Source organism: Notamacropus eugenii, chromosome 6, assembly GCF_028372415.1.
Source record: "Notamacropus eugenii isolate mMacEug1 chromosome 6, mMacEug1.pri_v2, whole genome shotgun sequence".
NCBI classification, from domain to species: Eukaryota; Metazoa; Chordata; class Mammalia; order Diprotodontia; family Macropodidae; genus Notamacropus; species Notamacropus eugenii.
Genome location: NC_092877.1, coordinates 339,551,630 through 339,572,465, shown reverse-complemented (window position 1 = coordinate 339,572,465; position 20,836 = coordinate 339,551,630). Strand labels below are relative to the sequence as shown.

At 40.0% G+C, this 20,836-nt stretch overlaps 1 protein-coding gene across 1 annotated transcript in view; it reads left to right on the top strand.

Moving 5' to 3' along the window:
- The window catches only part of ERICH6 (glutamate rich 6), a 37,490-nt gene extending 23,383 nt beyond the window's left edge, over positions 1 to 14,107 (top strand). The window contains exons 9-15 of the mRNA XM_072618296.1: positions 199 to 362; positions 954 to 1,012; positions 1,882 to 2,033; positions 6,250 to 6,335; positions 9,140 to 9,295; positions 9,794 to 10,022; positions 13,837 to 14,107. Coding sequence (XP_072474397.1) covers positions 199 to 362; positions 954 to 1,012; positions 1,882 to 2,033; positions 6,250 to 6,335; positions 9,140 to 9,295; positions 9,794 to 10,022; positions 13,837 to 14,100 — 1,110 coding nt within the window. The 3' untranslated portion in view covers positions 14,101 to 14,107. The remainder of the gene's footprint in view (positions 1 to 198; positions 363 to 953; positions 1,013 to 1,881; positions 2,034 to 6,249; positions 6,336 to 9,139; positions 9,296 to 9,793; positions 10,023 to 13,836) is intronic.
- The last annotated feature ends 6,729 nt before the right edge of the window (positions 14,108 to 20,836 follow it).

Below are 20,836 nucleotides of genomic sequence, written 5' to 3'. Positions count from 1 at the left end.
CAACTTATAACTTACTTTAAGTGGAATGGGATGATGTGATTGCTTTACTCAACTGAACCCCATCCCTCTACCAGCATCCTTTCACACAAAACTTTCTGTGCCTATAAGATTTAACTGTAATTTTATGGGATCGTCATCAATTTTTAAACCAACCTTCAGCCTAGTTCATCGATAATTAAATACAACTTTGTTTTTCAGCTCTTCTGTTGTCTTGAGTTCAAGAGGTTGTTTGAATATGTTCTCCATGAAAGAAACCTAATCAAAAGTATGTATCCAGAATCAGATTCAATCTCCATCATGCCTCATGCAGCCTTTGGCAGTGAGCAGGAGAGGCTCAAAGCAAAAGAAACAGCCCTTCGGAGGTAACATGAATCAACCCAAGTGCTAGTTCCCAACACGTAGATGCTACATGTTCTTGAGATGTTAACTATAGACAGTGGAGCTTTGATGAAATACACAGACATAATGGCATTTGGCAGTAGAGATGGGTCATCTAGTGGCTGTAGAGTCAGCTCCCCAAAAGGGAAGTCAGAGGACATGGGTTTGAATCCTGGCTATACTACGTATTCGCTGACCTTAGGGAAGTCATACAACTTCCTTGAGGAAGCCCACTCTCCTCTTGGGTTTTAGTTTCCTTCTTTCTAAAATAAAGATGTTGGACTCAGAAATGGCTTCTGAGGTCCCTTCCAGATTTAAATTGATGCTTATATGTGCATATGGGCACACACACACACACACACACACACACACACACACATACCCCTCTATATCCCTGAGGACACAGAGATAGATAAAACAGACCCTACTCTAATGGAGTTCAGGAAGTAGCAAGACTGAAGTCCCATCAAATTAAAGTTATAATTATATTGTGTCAGAGTATCAAAAGTGGGTAGGTCTGCTGGAGCCACAATCGCACAATTGCATCATGGTATTACGCATCTTCATTTCTTTAGACAACAAGAGAGACAGATGGCCAGAACCTTTGCATTCATGTCAAGTGAGCAAGATGATGGTGAGTTCATTCCAGTGAATGGGTAGCCCAAGGTAATTAAAAAGTCTGAACCATGATATCAGCATTTGAAATAATAACCTCTTTGTTGTTGTTGACTTTAGGATACAAACGTGCTAGAGGAAGCCTTTGCATAGTGGGTAGCTTTTTTGGTCAGGAGCTATGGGAGGACATGGATAAGAATCACATGGGATGAGAAAGTCTGGATGGCGGTGGGGAGTGCCTACATTAAAGCGATCACAGAGCCAATTAGGGGCAAAAATCTTTTCAAGGACAGCAAAAGATCAATTAACTCCAATGCTGAGACTGTGGAGTATTCTATGTCCCTAGACATTCTGGCTAATTAGAAACCCTTTTGTATTTCAACTTTGATGGAAAAACCTAAGGTGATTTTTGGCCATTTGTTAAGGGCAGATCACAAAACAGTTGAACCTTTCCTTTTTAGTTAAGGGCCCTACAGACCCTCAGGACCAACCTTTGGAAAATACATTCTAACTGTATAATATTAGAGATAGAGACTGGATTCAAGGGATAGTGGCGGGGGAAAAAAATTTTAAACTGGCTCAATCCTGGACATAAATTTGCTTTCTTTCAATTTGTCTCATTCTCCTAAAAATGGGGTACCAGGAAAAAATCCATATAACTGAGGGTTCTACTGTATTGGATTGTGGATAAGGTAGGTCTCATACTCAATGTCATCCCTTCTTCTTTTTGGTCTTCAACAAAAAAATCCATAAAAATATCTCAAGAATTAGCGTTGGAAACTTGTAATACAGAATAAACTTCTGTATTGTATAAGAGTTTCTAGAAAAGTATGGAGTTGCATATTGACGTTAGAGTTTTTCTAAGCATTCACGTGCTTCTTTTTTAAGCTGGTGTAAAGACGCTTAGGACAATAACATACCAACTTGCCCGGGATCCTTCGATAAAAATACCGTGTGAAGAGATCTTAGGTGAATCACTTGAGGAGCAATGTGCATTTTCTATTGATTCTGGTGATATTTGGATACTACCTGGCATAAAGGTAATTTTTCTCTGTCACTTCTCACTTGGTTTTTATTTTTCTAACCCATGTTGAGCATTTATTTAAAGTCATCAAATAAGCATTATCAGGAATGAGATAGTGTGATATGATCATAGAATTGTAGGCAGAGTTGAAAAGGGTTTTACAACTCATTTCAACCAATTGCTACCCAAATCATCCATCCTGTCTACAGAATTCCCAACAAGTGGTCATCTATCTTCTTTCTGAAGACTTCCAGTGACAGAGAAGTCATGGACTTACAAAGTAACTACACATTCCAACAGACCTAATTTCTTATGAAGTTTTTCCTCACATTGAGCTAAAATCTGCCTGTCTATAATTTCTAACTAGTGAATCTAATCCTGTCCTCCAAGACCAAACAGAACAATCCTCTCTACTATACAGCAACCCTTGAAACACCTGAAGACTATAATCATGCCCCCTGCCCATAGTCTTCTCCAAGACAGAGCATCCCCCTTGCCACATTGTTTAGTTTCTTGTACCCTCAACATCTTGGAAATTGTCCTCTAGACTTGTACTAGCTAATCAGTGTCCCTTCCAAAATGAGGTGGTTAGAGCATAGCCTTTATTTATTTATTTTTTTTTTTGCTAGCTATAGCAGTTTCATAGCTCATGTTGAACTTGGAGTAATAAACTGAAAAACCAAGATATTTTGGAGACAAACTGCTGTTTAGTAACATACCTCTTATTTTTAAAAATAGTATTTTATGTTCTTCCCAATTATATTCCAAGACAATTTTTAGCATTCATTTTTACAAGATTTTGAATTCCAAATTTTTCTCCCTTCCTCCCTCCCCTCCCCTCTTCCCAAAATGGTAGGCAATTTGATATAGGTTATATATGTGCAATTATGTAAAACATTTCTATATTAGTAACAGTTGTGAAAGAAGAAACAGATCAAAAGGGAAAAAACACGCAAAAATTAAGTAAGTGAATTATATTTAGAATCCATCAGTTCTTTATCTAGATAAGGATGTCATTTTCCATCATGAGTCCTTTGTACTTATGTCTTGGATCACTGTGCTGCTCGAAGAGCTAAGTCATTCATAGCTGATCATCCCACAGTGTTACTGCGTACAACGTTTTCCTGGTTGTGCTCATTTCACTTTGCATCAGTTCATGTAAGTCTTTCCATATTTTTCTGAAATCTGCCTGCTCATCATTTCTTATTGCACAATAGTATTCTATAACATTCATATACCACAACTTATTCAGTCATTCCCCAATTGATAGGCATCCCCTCAATTTCCAATATCTTGGTGCCATGAAAAGGGCTGCTATAAATATTTTTGCACATGTAGATCCTTACCCCCTTCTTATGATCTCTTTGGGGTACAGATCTAGTAGTGGTATTGCTGGATCAAAAGGTATGCACAGTTTGATTGCACAGCATAAGATGCCTTTTTAAACATCTTAGTCTGACAATGAATTGTACATAGAATTGATCTTCCTGTTCAACTACATTTGTCTCTTTAGACACTACCCTCTTCTCATTTCTCAGAAGTGACTATGATGTGACTGGCATCATGACTTTTTTTCTTATTGAGCCCACCACCCCTAGTGAGCCAAGTACAGTTCAATTTGATAAACAGAGAATGTCCTCTATGATACAACAAACATTAAGTGCCTACCATGTGTTAAGCGTTGGAATATGAAGCCAAAAGCAGTAATTCCTGCCATCAGGGACCTTAGATTCCTCTACAATACAAGAACAATTGAGGCAGGAGAGAGCATTAAAAACTAACTGGAGATGTAGGAGGAGAGGAAAGGACAAGGAAGGCTTCGTGGGAAAGGTGGCAACTGAGTTGTACCTAGAAGGAAAAGGATTCAGAGAAATGGGAATGAGAAAGGAGCCCATTCTGGGTTTTGAAAACTCAAATAGGTGGGAAATAGGGTGGTGAGTTTGAGTAGTTAGTGAACCATTTTTATTGTAATGTACAGTTCACGAAGGGGATGAAATAAAGCCAAAAAGGTAGGAAGGTGGGAGCCAGAGCTTGCCTAAAATGTCAGACTTAAATGCTATATAGAAAGTAGGGAACCAACAGAGTTTTTTGAGCAGGGAATTGTCATGCTTAGACCTGTGCTATAAAAAGAGTGGTTTTTTTTGGGGGGGGGCGACTGTATAGAGAATAGATATGATATCCTTAAGAAGTAGTTATTCACCCTTCCCTCAAGAATCTTACATGAAAGGAAAACTACCACCTCCCAGAGCAGTCTATTATATATTTAGATACTTTCAATTAAGTACCTTCTGTACCCCTGCCCATGAACTAGGCTCTGGAGATAATAGAACAAAAACATAATAGTCTCTGACTTAGAAGAGCACATGTTTTATCAGGGGCATATAATGAGGGATGTGCTGAAGCTGGCTTATACTCCTCTCCAAAGTTGATTGTTAAATTTTCAGGTGAGAGCATTTACACTCCAGAAATCAACAAGCTACAAATCAGGATTCCATTGTTTTGTTGATTATCTAGATAGACTTTAGGAAGTGATTGGGGAGCAGGGGAGGAGAAGGGATGTTAATAATGCAAATAAAATTTAAATATGTATACTGAATGCATTTTTTCCATAGAGTTGGTTGTTAAACATTTACCAGCACACTACCAGATATAATGTATACAGAAATAAATGCAGATTTGAGAAGGGAGCAAATCCAAACAACTGGGGAGATCAGAAAGACCACATCAGATGGAGCATCCAAATTCAGTTCTGATGGAATGTAAAATTAGCCCAGGGTAAAGAATTATATTCCAGGGGTAGGGAACAGACCATACAAAGGTCCTGAGGCCAAGCTCAGTAGGTCAGCTTAGCTGAAATACAGAGTATGGGAAGAAAATGGATAGAATTCTAGAAATGAAGGTGGGAGCCACACTGTGAAATGCTTTAAGTCTTAGGCTAAGCAGATATTTCAGCTTAGTAGCAGTGAGGAGCCACTACAGATTTTCTGGCTAGGAAATTACAAGGTCAGGCCTATGCCTAGAGACGATTTGGGCAGCAGAGTGGAGCATGAATTGCAGAAGAAAAAGACTGAAAACAGAGCAATTTGAATCACAGCAGCACAGGCTAGAGGAGTTGATGGCCAGAAATGGGGTAATGGCCAAGTGGGTGGAGGTGGGGGGATAGACTGATATTTAAGTCCCTAATAAGAGATCCCAGCCCCAGAAGCCTACTTTTCCTTTCTCTGAATGGTTTGAAATCTCCCCTTGTGAAGTTTCTTGAGTAAACATAGGTTTAAACCTAGCATTCCTTCTCTTCATCAAAGATGGCAGCCTGGTCATTACTTCTCAAGGCTGTCTCTACTTACCCTCCAAAGGACCTATGACGAAAAATGCTATCAGTCTTCCAAGAGAGATCTGATGAACTCTGAGTGCAGACTGAAGTATAATTTTTTAATATTTTTCTTTATGTTTCTTACTTTTTTCAACATGGCTAATATGGAAATATGTTTTATATGTCTTCACATGCATAATTGATATATTGTTGTGGGGGAAGTGAAGGAGAGAATTTGAAACTCAAATTTTTCTTTAAAAAAGTGAATGTTAAAAAAAAAACCCCAAAAAAAAAAAAAAAAAACCCTCTGCTTCCCCAGTTTGCATTTCTTTTTCCTTTATGCTGTGTTCTAATTTTCCTAGCCTGAACTTTGTCTTGAAGATCATGCTAATGACTGTTTTCAAATGCTTGGAAGATAGATTAGGCAGATCCATTCTGCTTGGCCTCAGAGACAGTTAGGAGCAGTGGGGCGAAAGTAGGCAATTTTCATCTTCATTTAAGGAAAATCTTCCAAACAATTAGAACTATCTGGAAGTTGAATGTGGTTATTTTGGGAACTATCGCATTTCTCCTCCCTAGAGGATGTTTGGTAAAGGCTGGAAGATCATTAGTTGGCTATGTCATAGAAGAGATTCTAATCTGAGTATGAGTTGACTAAATAGCCTCCAAGTTCTTTTTAACTCAATTTGTGACCCTACTAGACTTCATAATTGCTATTTATGAGTATTATTGGGGGGGCATTTTTAATATCCATAAACTCATCAATCTCAAAGTCTTGTTTTTGGAGGCAGGGACAAAGAATTGAAGCTCTGCATTTAGTGACACAATTAGGCAACCCTTGGCATCTGTAGCCTTTGTTTGATAAGTGTGGTCTCCACAGCTATTAAGAGCTAAATTCACTTTCCTTACCTTTGGTGCACAGAAAATAGAAAATGAGTTCCTGGAAAAACACTACAAACATGGAGGAAAGTTCCTGACTATGTTTCCAGATGGCACAGCACAAATATTGTATCCTTTCTGTTGTATCATTGTCAACCTGCCTTTGAGGGGAGAAATAATTGATTGTCACTATGGTTCCTCTTGCTTGATGGGCCAGGCTATTCTTAGGAAAAAGAGAGCAGGTAAAGAAAAAAGTTTTCTAAAATACAAAAGGCTTTCCCACCAACTCTGAGTCAAGAAACCCCCTAGGTAATTCACTATTATCAGCTAGAATAATATACAAAGGACCTGGGAATCTCATCAGTTTGGATGCTTCTTTTAGTCAGTCAACAAGCATTTATTCAGTGTTTTCTATGTGCCAGGCACTGTGCTAAATTCTGGGGATGTAAAGAAAAGCAAAAGTATTATTCCCTCCCCCAAGAAGCTCACATTCTAATGAGAGAAAAAAATGAAAACAACTCTGTGAATGTATGTATATTTGTATACATATACATACATGTAGATACAAGGTATGTATGTTATATACACATGTATACATACATGTATGCCTCTATACATATATGTGCACACAGAAATAACAGATACATATGTAACGTGTGGATAAAAATACAGGTATGGATGAAGACACTCAAATTAGGGTTAGGGACAGCAGGAGATCAGGAAAGGCTGAACCTCAAAGGAAGCCAGGGGAACTAAGAGGTGGAGGTGAAGAAGGAGGCTTCTCCAGGCAGAGGGGACAGCCTGTACAAATTCCCAGAATCAGGAGATGGAGTTTTGTGGGTGGAGAATATGGAAGAGAAGTAAAGAATTCTTTAAAAGACTGGAAAGCCTATAAAATAATAAATAAATACCATTTATATAGAGCTCTAAGGTTTGGAAAGCACTTTACAATTATCTCAGTTAAGGTTCACAACGACCTTGGGAAGTAGATATTCTTATTATGCCCATTTTACAGATGAACAAACAGAGGTGAAGTGATGTGCTCAGAGTCACAGAGTGATTAAGGATCTGAAGTGGGATTTGAATTAGGGTTCCAACCAACCTAGCTGCCTAGGAAGGGGCTAGGCAGTGAAGGACTTTAAATGTCAGGGGACTTGTATTTGATCCCAGACATAAGTTTCCACCGAAGTTTAGAGGGTGATTAGAGGGTGACAGAATCAGCTCTGCCCTTCTAGAAAAACAGTTTGACAATTTACTGGATGGGATTGAAAAGGGGACATACTGGAGGTAGAAAGACCAACCAGAAGGCTATTGGACCAGAAGTCCAGGGGGAGAGGTCATGAGAGAAGAGGGGAGAGGAAAATGTCTGAGTAACGTATAGATGACAACCATACACACCCGCCCTACTCTGTACAGTTCACAACCATACATACCTGCCCTACTCTGTCCTTCTTGGACCCTTCCTGTCCATCCGATGCCTTGGTGGGTCTTCTTTGCCTTCTCCTCCTTCTCCAGTGGGACACTGTCTATCAATCTATCATCACCTGCCCCCACCATATGACCAGTGCATCTAGTATTCTGTCATTCAACTAACATTATTAAGCACTTACTATGTTCCAAGCATTTTTCAAAGTGCTGGGCATGCAAATATAAGTAAAACAGTCCCTGGGGAGCTTACATTCTAAGAGGTGAAGATAATACATAAAAGGAAGCTGAGGAGTTTCAATGAGAGGACACAAAGGTAGCTGGAGAAGGAGCATAGTAAAGGAAGTCCTGAGTACATCCTGGGGAGGAATGAGCTAGGCTAGTTTGGGTGACTCCAAGAACAGCGGAGAGCAGCCACTTGCTAAAATGGACAGAGTGCTGAGGGTGTACTCAGGAAGACTCAGGCTTAAGTCCCACCCCTGGCACTCACTGTGTGGACACAAGCAAATCGCTTAAGCCCTTGGAGCTTTGGGTAATCCTACCAAGACTTCTCTCCTTAAAATGGTGAAAGGGAAGGAAATCCCCCATGGATGAAATCACAGACGCATTACCTTTGATGTCTAAGGATAGCCCAGAATAGCAGGAAAAGTGTCTGACTTGAAGGAAGGTTCAAATTCTAACCCTCCCTGACCTTGAACAAATCTCTCCAGGGCCCCAGGTTGTAAAATGGGAGAGTTGGACTAGATGACCTCTAAGCTCTCTTCCAGTTCCAAGTCTTATTCCCTAAATCCTCAGATGCTTATCATCCTACCATCAACCCTCTCACAGCCATCTATCCTTTCTATTCTCACTGTCACCATCCTATTCCAGGTCCTTACTACTTAGTCTACTTAGATTCTCACAATGCTCTCTCAATGGGCCCCCAAATCCTGACTCCCAGATGAATCATTTTTACAAAGTTATTCAATGTTTCTCTATTGTTTCCCAAGCAAAGTTCAATCCCTTAGCCTGTTCCCCAAAGCCCTTCACAATGTGGTGCTATCCTGCCTTCCACATACTCTGTGCTATGGTTAAATTAGACCACTTACCCACTCCTCAGATTTCCAACCCTTTGCCTCCACTGTTCCTTATGTCTGGAAATTTCTCTCCCTATCTTTGTTGAAAAGCTATTCATCCTTCAAGACCCGCCTCTCCAGGGTGGCCTTCCCTTGGTCTCTACAATTGGAAATGATCTTTCCTTCCTCAGACCTCAAATACCCTTTTTGTGACATCTTTTCATTCATATTGTCTGTTTCATTTTCTGTTACTACTTTCTATACATGTCAAGCCCCTTCCCAACTTTTAAGGTCCATGAAGGCAGGGACCAAATTTTGTTTGTGGGTCTCCCCTAGGGGTCAAGCAGACTGTTCTGCTGGCAATAAATGTTTGTTGACCTTAATGGAATTGGGATGGTTGGGGAAGAAGGTGATCAATCTTTCAGTGGCTCAGTTGTCCTTATCTGACCCCAGCTACCCCTCGGGAAATTTAGCCGCAGTCCTTCTGACCAACAGAACAAATGGTTTCATATGTGTGATCCAAGAAGATAAAACAAACAAACCTGCCATTCAGGCAACATTTGATTCCAGTGGCAAAATCACCTGCTACTATCCCAATGGAAACATTTGGTACATTTTTGGAGCTCCCCCTGCTTCCATGTGAATTTGTCTACTGATGCACCACACTGAGGGACATCCCTGGTAGTTCAAAATGATTTTATTCAGAAATATGGAGCAAAATTCATATTTCAATCCAAATGTATTTAAGTTTCTGGAGAGAAGAGGTACTTCTTAGGTGCAACTGATTTGCACCATTGGCTAGCATAAATTGCCCTTCACTTTGGGGAAGTCAAGGGAGCATGACAACTAACTGGAAACAATACTAGCCCTTGAATCACAAGACCTGATTGTGAGTCCCAGCTCCAATGCTTACTAGCAGTATAATCATGAAAAATTTACTTAAGCTCTTGGAGCTTCCCCATCTGTAAAACGGGCAGAATGTAATTTGCACCACCTTAACCATGAGATCTCTGGGAAGCAAGGACTATGGAAATCTTAAAGTCCTCTAGAACCTTGAGGGTCTGACCTTTAGAAATGTTTATATTCTTTTTCTTGCTTTTTTTTAAGGGTCAACATCAACCTCTTGGGAGGGCAATTTTCAGACCAAGAAGGCAACCGAGTGAGGACTTGGAAGTGGTCCAGCACCATGACTTCATTGCCCTTGATTTCATTTAAACCAATATTTCTGTCTTTAAACAATTATGTGGGTGTCCGGATATTAGATCAAGACAAGGTTATTGTCTCTTTCCTAGCACTGGGGCAACAGGCAAGAATGAATGTGGGAACCAAGCTGACGGTTAGTATACTTTTGAAATTCAATCGATTCATTAACCAACAAACATTGATAAGGCAGATTCCAGGCATTATGCAAGGCACTAGGGATTCAAAGTCAAAAAAGTTAAATGATCTCCAACCCAAAGGTCCTGACATTCTTTCAGGGGAGGCAAAATGTATCTTTAGAGGTACTTGTGAACAGAGACAAGGTAATATGGGGGCCAAGGCTCCAGCAACTGGAGAAGCAGAAAAAGCTTCATGTAGAAGACGACATGGCTCAATGGGAAAACTATGCCCTGGTCAGCTAAGAATGGTTTTTACATTTTTAAATAAAGTTTTATTGTATTTAAAAATACAAAAACCACTCTTAGCTTGTGGGCTGTACAAAAACAGGGAAGGAGTTAGATTTGACCCTTGGGCCATAGTTTGCTGACCCTTACATGAAGCGGGGTAGCTGTTGAGAGTTCTCTGGAAAGATTTTATCTTCATTTATCTAAAGGATGGTGTTACTGATTAATCCAAGCCAATCTCCACATGGCAGCAAAATTTATCATCCTAAAGTGCAGGTGGCCTGATCATGTCACTCCTAGCCTCAAGACACTTCAGTGGTTCCCTCTTCTTTGATTCAGTAGGAATGTTTCAGTTTACCCTTCGCAATCTGCCTCGAGCTTAGCATTCCTAGCTTCTTTCATGTCACAAATCCATAATCATACATCCTACTTGCCAATTCTCATACACAACTTTCCATCTCCCAGGCATACGTCCTTGCTCCCTCGCTGCACTACCACACCACCCATACCTAGAATGTTCTCCCTCCTCACTTCTGCATCCTTTTCAGAGTCCCTAACCTCCTTCAGAGCTCAGCTCAAGCGTTTGGTTAGCAGTAGTAGGTGGCACAGTGGATAGAGTGCCCAATCTGGAGTCAGAAAGACTGATCTTCGTGGACTCAAATCAGGCCTCAGACACTTACTAGATGTGTGTTCCTAAGAAAGACACTTACCCCTGTCTGCCTCAGTTTCCTCATCTATAAACTGAACCAGAGAGGGAAATGGCCAACCACTCTAGTATGTTTGCCAAGAAAACACCACATGGGGTCACAGAGTCACATATGACTGAAAATCACCAAACAACAAGCTCTTCCCCTCCTCAGTAGGACTTTTTATTTACTTTATTTTTAATTTTTTTATTTTGAACTTAAATACAAAAAGAAAAAAAGCATTTCCATGTATACAGCACAGCACAAAATGAAGATTCAACAGGAAACAATGAATGTCCATTTTACTGTTTACTTTAAAAAAAAACTTTGGGATAGACACTGCCCATTGTTTTCAAAACTATCCTGATTTTCTATACTTCCTTCTGAGTTTTCTTTTGTTCACTGCTGTACACATTTTAATTTTTTCTTTCTCCCTTCCTACTCCACACTACAGAAGGCTGTGTCTGTGCATGTGTGTGTGTGCGCGTGTGTGCGCATGTGCGTGTGTGTGTGTGTGTGTGTGTGTGAAACCATACTATACATACCACTATTTATCAGTTCTTTCTCTGGAGGTGAATACCATCTTCATTTATGGATCATTTGTAGTTGCTTTGAATATTTTTAACACTCAAAATGATTTCGTCGTTCAAAATTGTTCTTCAAACAATGTCACTGTTACTGTATACAATATTCTCTTCATTCTGTTCACTTCACTTTTCATTATTTTATACAAGTTCTTTTATGTGTTTCTAAAACCAACCAGCTCATCATTTCTTATACACAGTAGTATTCCATAACAGTCATATATCACAACTCATTTAGCCATTCCAATTGATGGGCATCCTCTTGATTTCCAGTTCTTTATCACCACAAAGAGAGCTACTATAAATGTTCTAGAACATATGGATTTTTTTCCCCCTGATCACCCAGGGTGACCTAATAGTGGTATTGCTAGGGCAAAGAGTATAAATAGTTTTATAACTCTTTGGGCATAATTCCAGATTACTCTCCAAAATGGTTGGATCAGTTCACAGTTCCACCAGCTGTGTTTACTTTAAACATGTTTGGTATTTAATCTGTGTTCATGGTATAGCCCTCAGAAAATAAACCTCTCTGGGTCAATGGCTTTTGCGTTTTTGGATTTGTATGCCCAGTATCTAGTACCTGTAAATAAATGCTTTTTGAAATGAATTCATCATTTGACTTTATGTAGACTGGACTCACAATTTTAGAATTCAAGGGAAGAACCCACAGCAAGAATGTCATATTGGACTAAAGCAGCTTTATAATTATTTCAGTGTTTTGTTTTCTCAAAATGCCTCTCAGTAAACCCAACTGACATTCTCCCAACTGGTCTCAGTGAAACCTTCATCTTTGGCTCTCTAAAGCACAAGGCTTAGGGTCTCCTTTCTTGGGATATAACACTCACATTGGATTCACATTTGAATGAAGGAGAGGACCAAGGCAATAACATGGTCACATCTAAAGAAAAATAAGGTGCTTACCTCAGGCACCCAGGGTGTTTTAGTTCAAAATATAAAGACTAGCTTTAATTTTTTTATTATTATTTTTGTTGCTATTATTTTTAACATGAAGTAAGTGGATGGAAGGGGCTGCTAAGTGGTACAGTGAGTAGAGTGCCAGGCTTGGAGTCAGGAAGACCTGAATTTAAATACAGTCTCAGACACTTAGAAGCTGTGTGACCCTGGGCATGTCACTGAACCTTGTTTGCCTCAGTTCTCTCATCTGCAAAAGAAGCTGGAGGAGGAAATGGCAAACTACTTCACTATCTCTGCCTAGAAAACTCCACAAAGAGAGTCAGACACGACTGAAATGACTCAAAAACAAGAAGTGGATAGAACACCAAATAAACATCAGGAACCCTAATCTTTAGTTTCATCCTTGTCCCAAACTTGAGACAGAAACTTACATGACCTAGACTTTGGTTTCCTCATCTGGAAATTAATTCTGACTAGTTCATCAGATTTCGTTCTACAGGTGCTAAAAAACAAACAAAAAACAAGACCAAATTGCCTGTTCTCATGGCAGGGAATTGATATAGCAGAAGAGCTAAGAGTCAGGACCTGCCCCTAATACAAACTGGCTGCATGACCCTTGCATGTCCCTTGCATGAAGGGACAGCTCCCTTCATCTCTTAATGCCTCAAGTAATGCTCCAATGTCATAAAATGCAGGACAGCTGCAGACCTGCAAAGGCAAAAGGAGTTACCTTTCTGGCAGTTCCCCAAAGCAATTAAAATCACTCATCTAAACCAAAATGTTTGTTTTTGTATAATTGATTGATTGATTGTGTGTGTGTGTGTGTGTGTGTGTGTGTGTGTGTGTGTGTGTGTGTGTGTTTCCTGGTAAAGTTTTGGCAAATGCATTCTTCATAAAATATAAACTTCTTATTTTTTAAAAAAAGCTCAAAAAGAAAGGAATATATATCCAAGGACATTTTAGTGGTAGGGAGGAAAAAAACCTTTTTTTCTGATGTTACTGAACATTTGTAACCTATACTCCTGCACTTAAGTTTATTTTCATAACTCCTAATATAATTATCTTTTGTGTGGACTTTCTATCTAAGCTCTTATTTCAAGCACAGAGGAGAATGATGGTAGGGAAGTGGAAGGGAATAAGTAGAGCCTACTATGCACCAGGCACTATGCTAAGTACTTTTTACAAATTACCTTCTTTGATTGGATATATGCTTCTTCCTAGACAATAGCATTAGGCCCTCCTGGAGTGAAGAATTCTGTCCTAAATTATCTCCATGGTTCAGTCATAATGACAGGTGTTCCTCTCTTTTCAACACCAGCACTGGCCAGTTAACCATTCACTGTCTTTTTTCCTCTTAAAAGGTGCGGGTATATGAAGAGGTGCCCAAGCTCAGATATTTCACTGATGAGGACCTTTTTCTGCTTGCATTCATCATAAAAATGCGACGTTTGCTGAGCAAAATTGAGATATGTGTGAACTTTCCCAGCAGTGAGAACTGGTATAAATTGAAGACACCTTCCTACCTGGCAACTCGTGCTGTAAAATTACTTTCGCTCTGTCAATATTATGAGTTAGGTAAAGATGCAATTTCAACAATTACTGCATTATTAAATGAACCAATTTAACTAAGAATTGTTGTTTGGATTTAAGAAGATCTTCCCCACACTGAGCAGGAAAGACTCCAATGTGTTTTCTTGTCAGTTTCCATGTACTCAAGAGTCCAAGGTACAAAATCTTTTCATCCAGAAAAGTGCAAACGTCAAGAGCCAGCAGAGGATGTAGAAAAGGAAACTAGCTTCACTTCAACATCTGTGCTACAGAAATAATAATGAGACCATCTTGAGGCTTGTTCCTCATGTGAGTCATCTAGAATTTGCCCCTGTAATGTACCAGAAAGTGCTGGACATAGTGAAGATGTCTGGGTTCAGATCCCATCTCTGGCAGGTATCAGTTGGGTGAACACAGCGAATCATTTAACCTCTGTAAACCATATAACCTCTCTGTGTAGTGGTTTCCCTGATTCTCTTTTTTACTTAGGTCTCTTTTTGCTTTTGCTTTGTCTGAGATCATGATTGCTATCCCTGCCTTTTTTTTTTTTTACTTCAGCTGAAGCATACAAGATTCTGCTCTAGACCTTTATTTTAACCTTGCACGTGTCTTTCTGTTTCAAATGTATCTCTTGTATAAAACATATTGTTGGATTCTGGTTTCTATTCTTCTGTTTCCTTTGATCTCATTTCTTATCTACACAAATATCTGTAGAAGTCACATTTCACAGGAGGATCACAGGGTCCACAAATACTATCTTTCTTGACCCTACTTTACAGGTGAATGATACCAAGGAAGGTCAATGTAAACCCCTTAAAGGCAGGGAAAGTTTTTGCTTTGCTCTTTGTATCCCAAGCACAGAGTCCAAGGAGAATCAATTTACAAAAAGTTTATTGAAACTGAATGAATGGAAAAGGAATGTTGTATTAAAGTCTCTTTCAATAGTCTTGCTTTCAAATCTCCCTCTTCCCAACACACACACACACACACACACACACACACACACACACACACAACTTTCCATAAGGATACTCATTTCCTTTGTTGTAGCATTTATTATCTATCAATACCAAGACAGATGAAAACTTTAACTACACATTAAGTTCTCCTCCATTACATTCCAACCACTATGGCAGACTTTTCACAAGTCAAAGATGCTAAATCAGTTGGAAGTGAATCACTCATAGAGGTCCTTTGAAATATAGACATACATCTATCTGCCTCAAGGCCTTCCTATGGCAACATACTGAATGCTGCCTTTGGCAAGAAACACCCCCTGGAATTTTCCAATGTAATATGAATTCAAACTTGTTCTTAGATGGGTAACTCGTGTCATTTCAGTCATATCTATTTCCTCTAATATCACAATGCTTTCAGGCCTCAGAACAAACCTTAAGAAGTTATCTCAGTATTTACTCTCACTGTAGTCAAAGAATTAAATGGTCCAAACCCCAACAGCAACTGCAAAAATAAAGATGATGTGATAAAAAGGGTCTTGGGAGGAGGAACTGAGACAAGATCGCACATTAGAGGCAGTAACCCAGCTGAACTCTCTCAACATTCCCCTTCAAACAATTTATAAATAATCTTAAATCAAATTTTGAAGTGGTAGGGCCAACAAAAGGTAAGGGTGATATTTTTCCAGCCTAAGAAAACCTGGGAGGTCCTCAGGAGAGGTCTGTGACACCAAGGTGTCAGAGTGCACACACAGCCACAGGAACAGCACCCACTCACAGAAGTATCTTTGGGAGCTCTCAGCTCACAGATGGTAAGAGAGCTGGACAACAGGGTAGAAAGAGATTACAGAGGGTCTTTTTTGACAGTGAGTGTACCTGGTGCTGATTAGCAACTCTACTACCCATACACAGTTCTGGTTTACAGTTCCACAGTGAAGAAGAATGCCTGTGGTCAGTTACAAGGGAGCAGGGGTCCTGGTCACAGTTCCAGGGCCAAGAGGAGCACTAGCACTTGTGGCTGCAGGGGAGCAGGGATCCATTTTAGGTAAAGATCAGAGTGAGACCAGTAGAGAAATGCCCACACCTCTCCCCAGACCACACCACTTAGGAAATATGGAAAACTTGAAGGACACCCTCCCTCCCCTCAACTAGCTCTGAAATCAGCAGCATGATGAAGCCTGAAGCTTGGGACAGAGCCTCCCTACCCCTAGGTGAGCAGAGCCGATGCCACACAAATGAAAGGACTGGACTAGATAATATCCCAAGATTTTTGCATGTCCTTTGGCAGACCCATTTGCTAAGCAGCTATATGTTACAGTGAAAAGAAGGCTGTGTTTGGAGTCAGAGCTCCTGGGTTCAAATCCCAGCTCTGACATTTGTTATGTGGGTGATCTCAAGCAAATTACTTCACCTTTCTGGTTTTAATAAATAAGGGGAGGGGAAAGGGGGAAATGAGAGAGTTGCACTAGGTCTCTGCCAGGCCTTAGGTAAGTGCCTTCCCTGAGCTTATACATCATATTTCCCACCAGTTAAGGAATGGTCTCATCTTTGTCTTTGTAGGTACAGCTTCTCCTATTTTGCCTTATGCATAATGTTGTTGTTCAATTATTTTCCATTGTGTCTGACTCTTCATGACCACTTTTAGGGTTTTCTTGGCAAAGATCCTGGAGTGGTTTGCCATTTCCTTCTCTAGCTCATTTTATAGGTGAGGAAACTGAGGTAGACAGGGTTAGGATAGCAGAGCTATGTGTCTGAGGCCAGCCTTAAATTCAGGTCACAAGCTCTGGAGGAGAAGTGAGACTGGTGACCTGCACAGTCCTCCCTTACTCAAAACAAAGTCAAGTGCAAGTCATGTCATCATTTCTCTGATAGCGTGGTCTTCTTCAGCAACAAAGGACGAACACAACAAGCCACCTAGCTGCCCATCCTGCACACAACAGGATCTTACTAAAGTTTGTTCAATAGAATGAATTGAGTAGTAGTATGGTATTATGGAAAGATGCTTGATCTGGAACCAAAGGAGCTAGGTTCAAACACCAGCTCTGCCTCTCTACTTGGTGACCTTGGGGGAGTCATTTCCCCTCTTCCTCGGCCACAAAATGAAGGACTGGATCAGATCATCTCCAATGTGCTATCTAGCTGTATGTCTATGAACCTACAAAATGCAGTATTTTCAGGGGGAGGGGGAAGTCCCACATTTAGGAGTGGCTAAAAAGTTTTCATATGGGACATCTCCATTTCAACACAACAAACAAAGATCGTCATTCATCTCTATATTGTAAACATTTTCTGGACAGTTTTAAGTGACAGTTCAGCTGTATTTCAGTTCAGATTTCTAGGTTTGTGGTTGTTTTTTTTCCTAAAACAATGTGGAAGGTTGAGGGGTGGCGTACGGAAGGCAGTCCGTCACTGGCAAACCGCCCTGCCTACAAACAGATCTGCACTTGGAAATAGCAAAAGATAAAAAAATTATCTTCTCTCCAGTATGTGTTGCTGCCATACCAGGGGTATGCCAGGGACCCAAGGGAGTCTGTTATTCCTTATCTCTTGGTTGTGGGTGACCCTCTTCCTCCAAGGCTATCAACTGCCAGATCCACTCTTATGCCAGGGTCTGATCAGCTTCATGGGCAATCAGCCGAGTACCTGCCTTACTTAGCTTGTACACTCAAGGACAAGAAGCCATAGTGTTGTGAAGCAACAAGTCAGGACAGGGAGGGAGGGGAGCAGGGATGATGTTCATTTAGAAAGGTGCCACAGATTCTGGGGTCAGAGGAACTTGGTGCAAACTCTGCCCCTGACAGTGACTACTTGTGTGACCTTGGGCCAGTCATTACCTCCCTGAGTCTCAGTTGCTTCATTTGTAAAATGCTTCTGAGGTTCCTTCTAGTTCAAGATCTGTGATAGTCTAGGACTGCTCTACCAAAATGTGCAGTGAGGTGTGCAGTGGATAGTAACACCTACAGAAATAGAAATAATAATAGCTAGCTACAGAAGGAGGTCGACAGAATACTCAGTGAAGTGATGCAATGGATAAAGATAACAGCAGTAGCATTTCTAAAGCACCTACTATGTGCTAGGTATTGTGTCAAGTGCTTTACAAATATCTCATTAGATCAGAGCATTGGACCTAAGGAAGACCTGAGTTCAAATCCTTCCTCACATACCTATCAAGTGTGAAACCCTGGACAAGTCACATAACCTCTTTCAGTCTCAATTTTCTCTTCATTAAAACAGGAGCAATAATAGCCAGAGTTGTGGTGAAGATACGATGAGATAATATTTGTAAAGTACATTGCAAACTTTCATATGCAATTAGTCATTAGCTGTGAGGAAAGTAAACAGGGCTAGCTCACTACACATATGGAAGCAGAACACAAAGACTGAGATCTCTTGACTTTGGTCTGTGATACAGAATAGAAACCCCCTAGGTAGGAATTCAATGCTTTCCAACATCCTGACATCGAAACTATTGTCTCCAATTATCTCTTCGACCATAGATAGTCAACAATCGAAGGCAGACTTTAATCTACTATTCCAGTGGCAGTATTTGAAGGTTGGCCAAAAAGGATGCATATGCAGGAAGTACAACCTTAACTGTGTTATCTATCACTAGGCAAGATGACAATGAAGAGGAAGTGAACACTGCTGAGTTGGAAAGATGGTATAATAAAGAAATGGTGGCTAGGAAAATGTTCCCCTTCTCAACTAACAATATATCACCAGGGGGAAAAAAAAGCAAGAATGAGATTTTTCTTGTCTACCTCTCAGCAAAACGAGTATAAGCCCCTCCTTTTCCCTGACGACTTCATATAGCACTTTGGCAACTGGATATTTATAGCTAGCACAACACATGACAAGATGTCTGTTTGTATCTTGTCACTGTGCTAGTCTATGGATGCTAAAATCATATTCCTTCAAAGCTCTACCTCCATCAATGCCCAACACAGGGTTCTAGCCACAGTTGGCATTTAGCAAAGGTAAATTATTGCCTATGCAGGTAATAATCATAGACCTTCTAATCACAGCAATTTCTTTTAATTCAGAATGTTTTCCTGGAAGACTTTTCATGCCTTTTTATCTATCATCCCTCTTTGATTGGTAAAGAAATCTTGCACTCCACTAATGTTGTCTTTTTTATTAAGCTCTATGTTTTCTTTCATGTCAGCATTTGTGTGGTAGCAATCCCTAATTCTTCTTCAGAATCTCTACTGTTTCAGAGAAACTTTCCATCATATTTTCTAAATTATCTCTTCTCTTGTTCATTTCATTGATTTCTTGTTTGAAAGCTCTGATTTCCATTCTAATTTCTTTTTTCAATCGTTTCCTCTTTTGAACCATTTTAGTCTCTTGTTGTGGTTGTGGAAAAGAGGAATTTACTTTGTTTGGACACCATCATAATAGGAACATTTACGTAGCACTTACTTTGTGACAAGCACTTTACAATTAGTATCTCATTTATCCTCAGGATAACCCTTAAGTGCTATTATTATTATTACCATTTTACAGATAAGAAAACTGAGGCTTAGTGACATAGCTATTAAGTGTCAGAGCACTTTCAGGTCTAGCACTCCACCAATCTACCACCTAGCTGCCTATCACATTCCTTTACAGAAATAATATGTATTACTCATGTAGTGAGAAGGGTGCTGAACTCAGAAGCTAGAGTCTAGCTTAATTCTCACCTCCAGAGATGACTGTGTTTTCATGGACAAGAAATTCAATTTTTCCTGTATAAAATGGAGACAAACCTTTCAGGATTGTCATGAGGATCAAATGAGATAATATTTGTAAATTAAAACTATAAACTATAGTTCATAGTATGGTTATGAACAAAATAACATATTTAAAGTGCTTTTCAAACCTTATGGCCCAATATAAATGCAGTTTCAATGTCATCCTCCAAGGTCAGGGAGTTTGGCTGGATCTGATCTATGTGAAAACTCGGTAGAGAGATGATCACAGTTGGGTTTATACTCATAGCTCCTCACCAGAGAAACTAGCTCTTCCTCTCTCCCTCAGCTGTCATCAACACCCATTTATCAAGTGCTTATTATACGTCCAGACATTATGTTAAGCACTGGAGACATGAAGAAATGGAGCACCTCAACAATCAAGGAGACAACACACAAAGAACTATCAGCAGCTTGAGTGCAAAGCCATTTCTATGGCCTGAGAATAAGGCTGAGCAAAACCAGGCTGTTATCAAACCTACTAAACACTACCATTTTGGGATGGGTCGGGGATGAGAGTGGACGTTAGATGAGATAAATGCCAACAAGTCCAAGAGAAAAGCGACCATAGTCAAAGGTTTGAATGTAGGCTTCTTGGGGGTCATTTCCAATGGACAAGCTGGATTAGGAAGAGAGGGCCTATCCATAATATAGCTTTCTGATATTTCAAAAGTAGGGAGATATTTCCATTTTTTCCCTCTTCCTTATACAGTTTTAACTTCTATATATTTGGCGCACTTTTTTTGAGGTGGTGAGTTTGGGAGTTATGCTAGGAACCATGCACTCTGTCATCTTGCTGGAAGCCTCCCACACTGAGTTTTAATCACTACTTAAGCAGCACTGTGAAATGGAAAGAACACCAGATTATGAGTCAGGAGCATTTCAACCAGCTGACTCTGCCTGGAGACAACTATCAGCAGGTGGGGAATCATTTCTTGGTATAGACCCTAGGTTTTCAAAGTTGGTTGCCAGACCTACTAAGCCTTCCTAAATCCTATTAAACCCTCTTAAGTTACTATTTCCTGTGAAAAGACACAATTGGACACTCTGCACCAAGAGAAAGGAGTTAAATATAAATAATACAGAGTAAAATACAGAGAAGGAAGTCCCATAACCAAGATTCATTC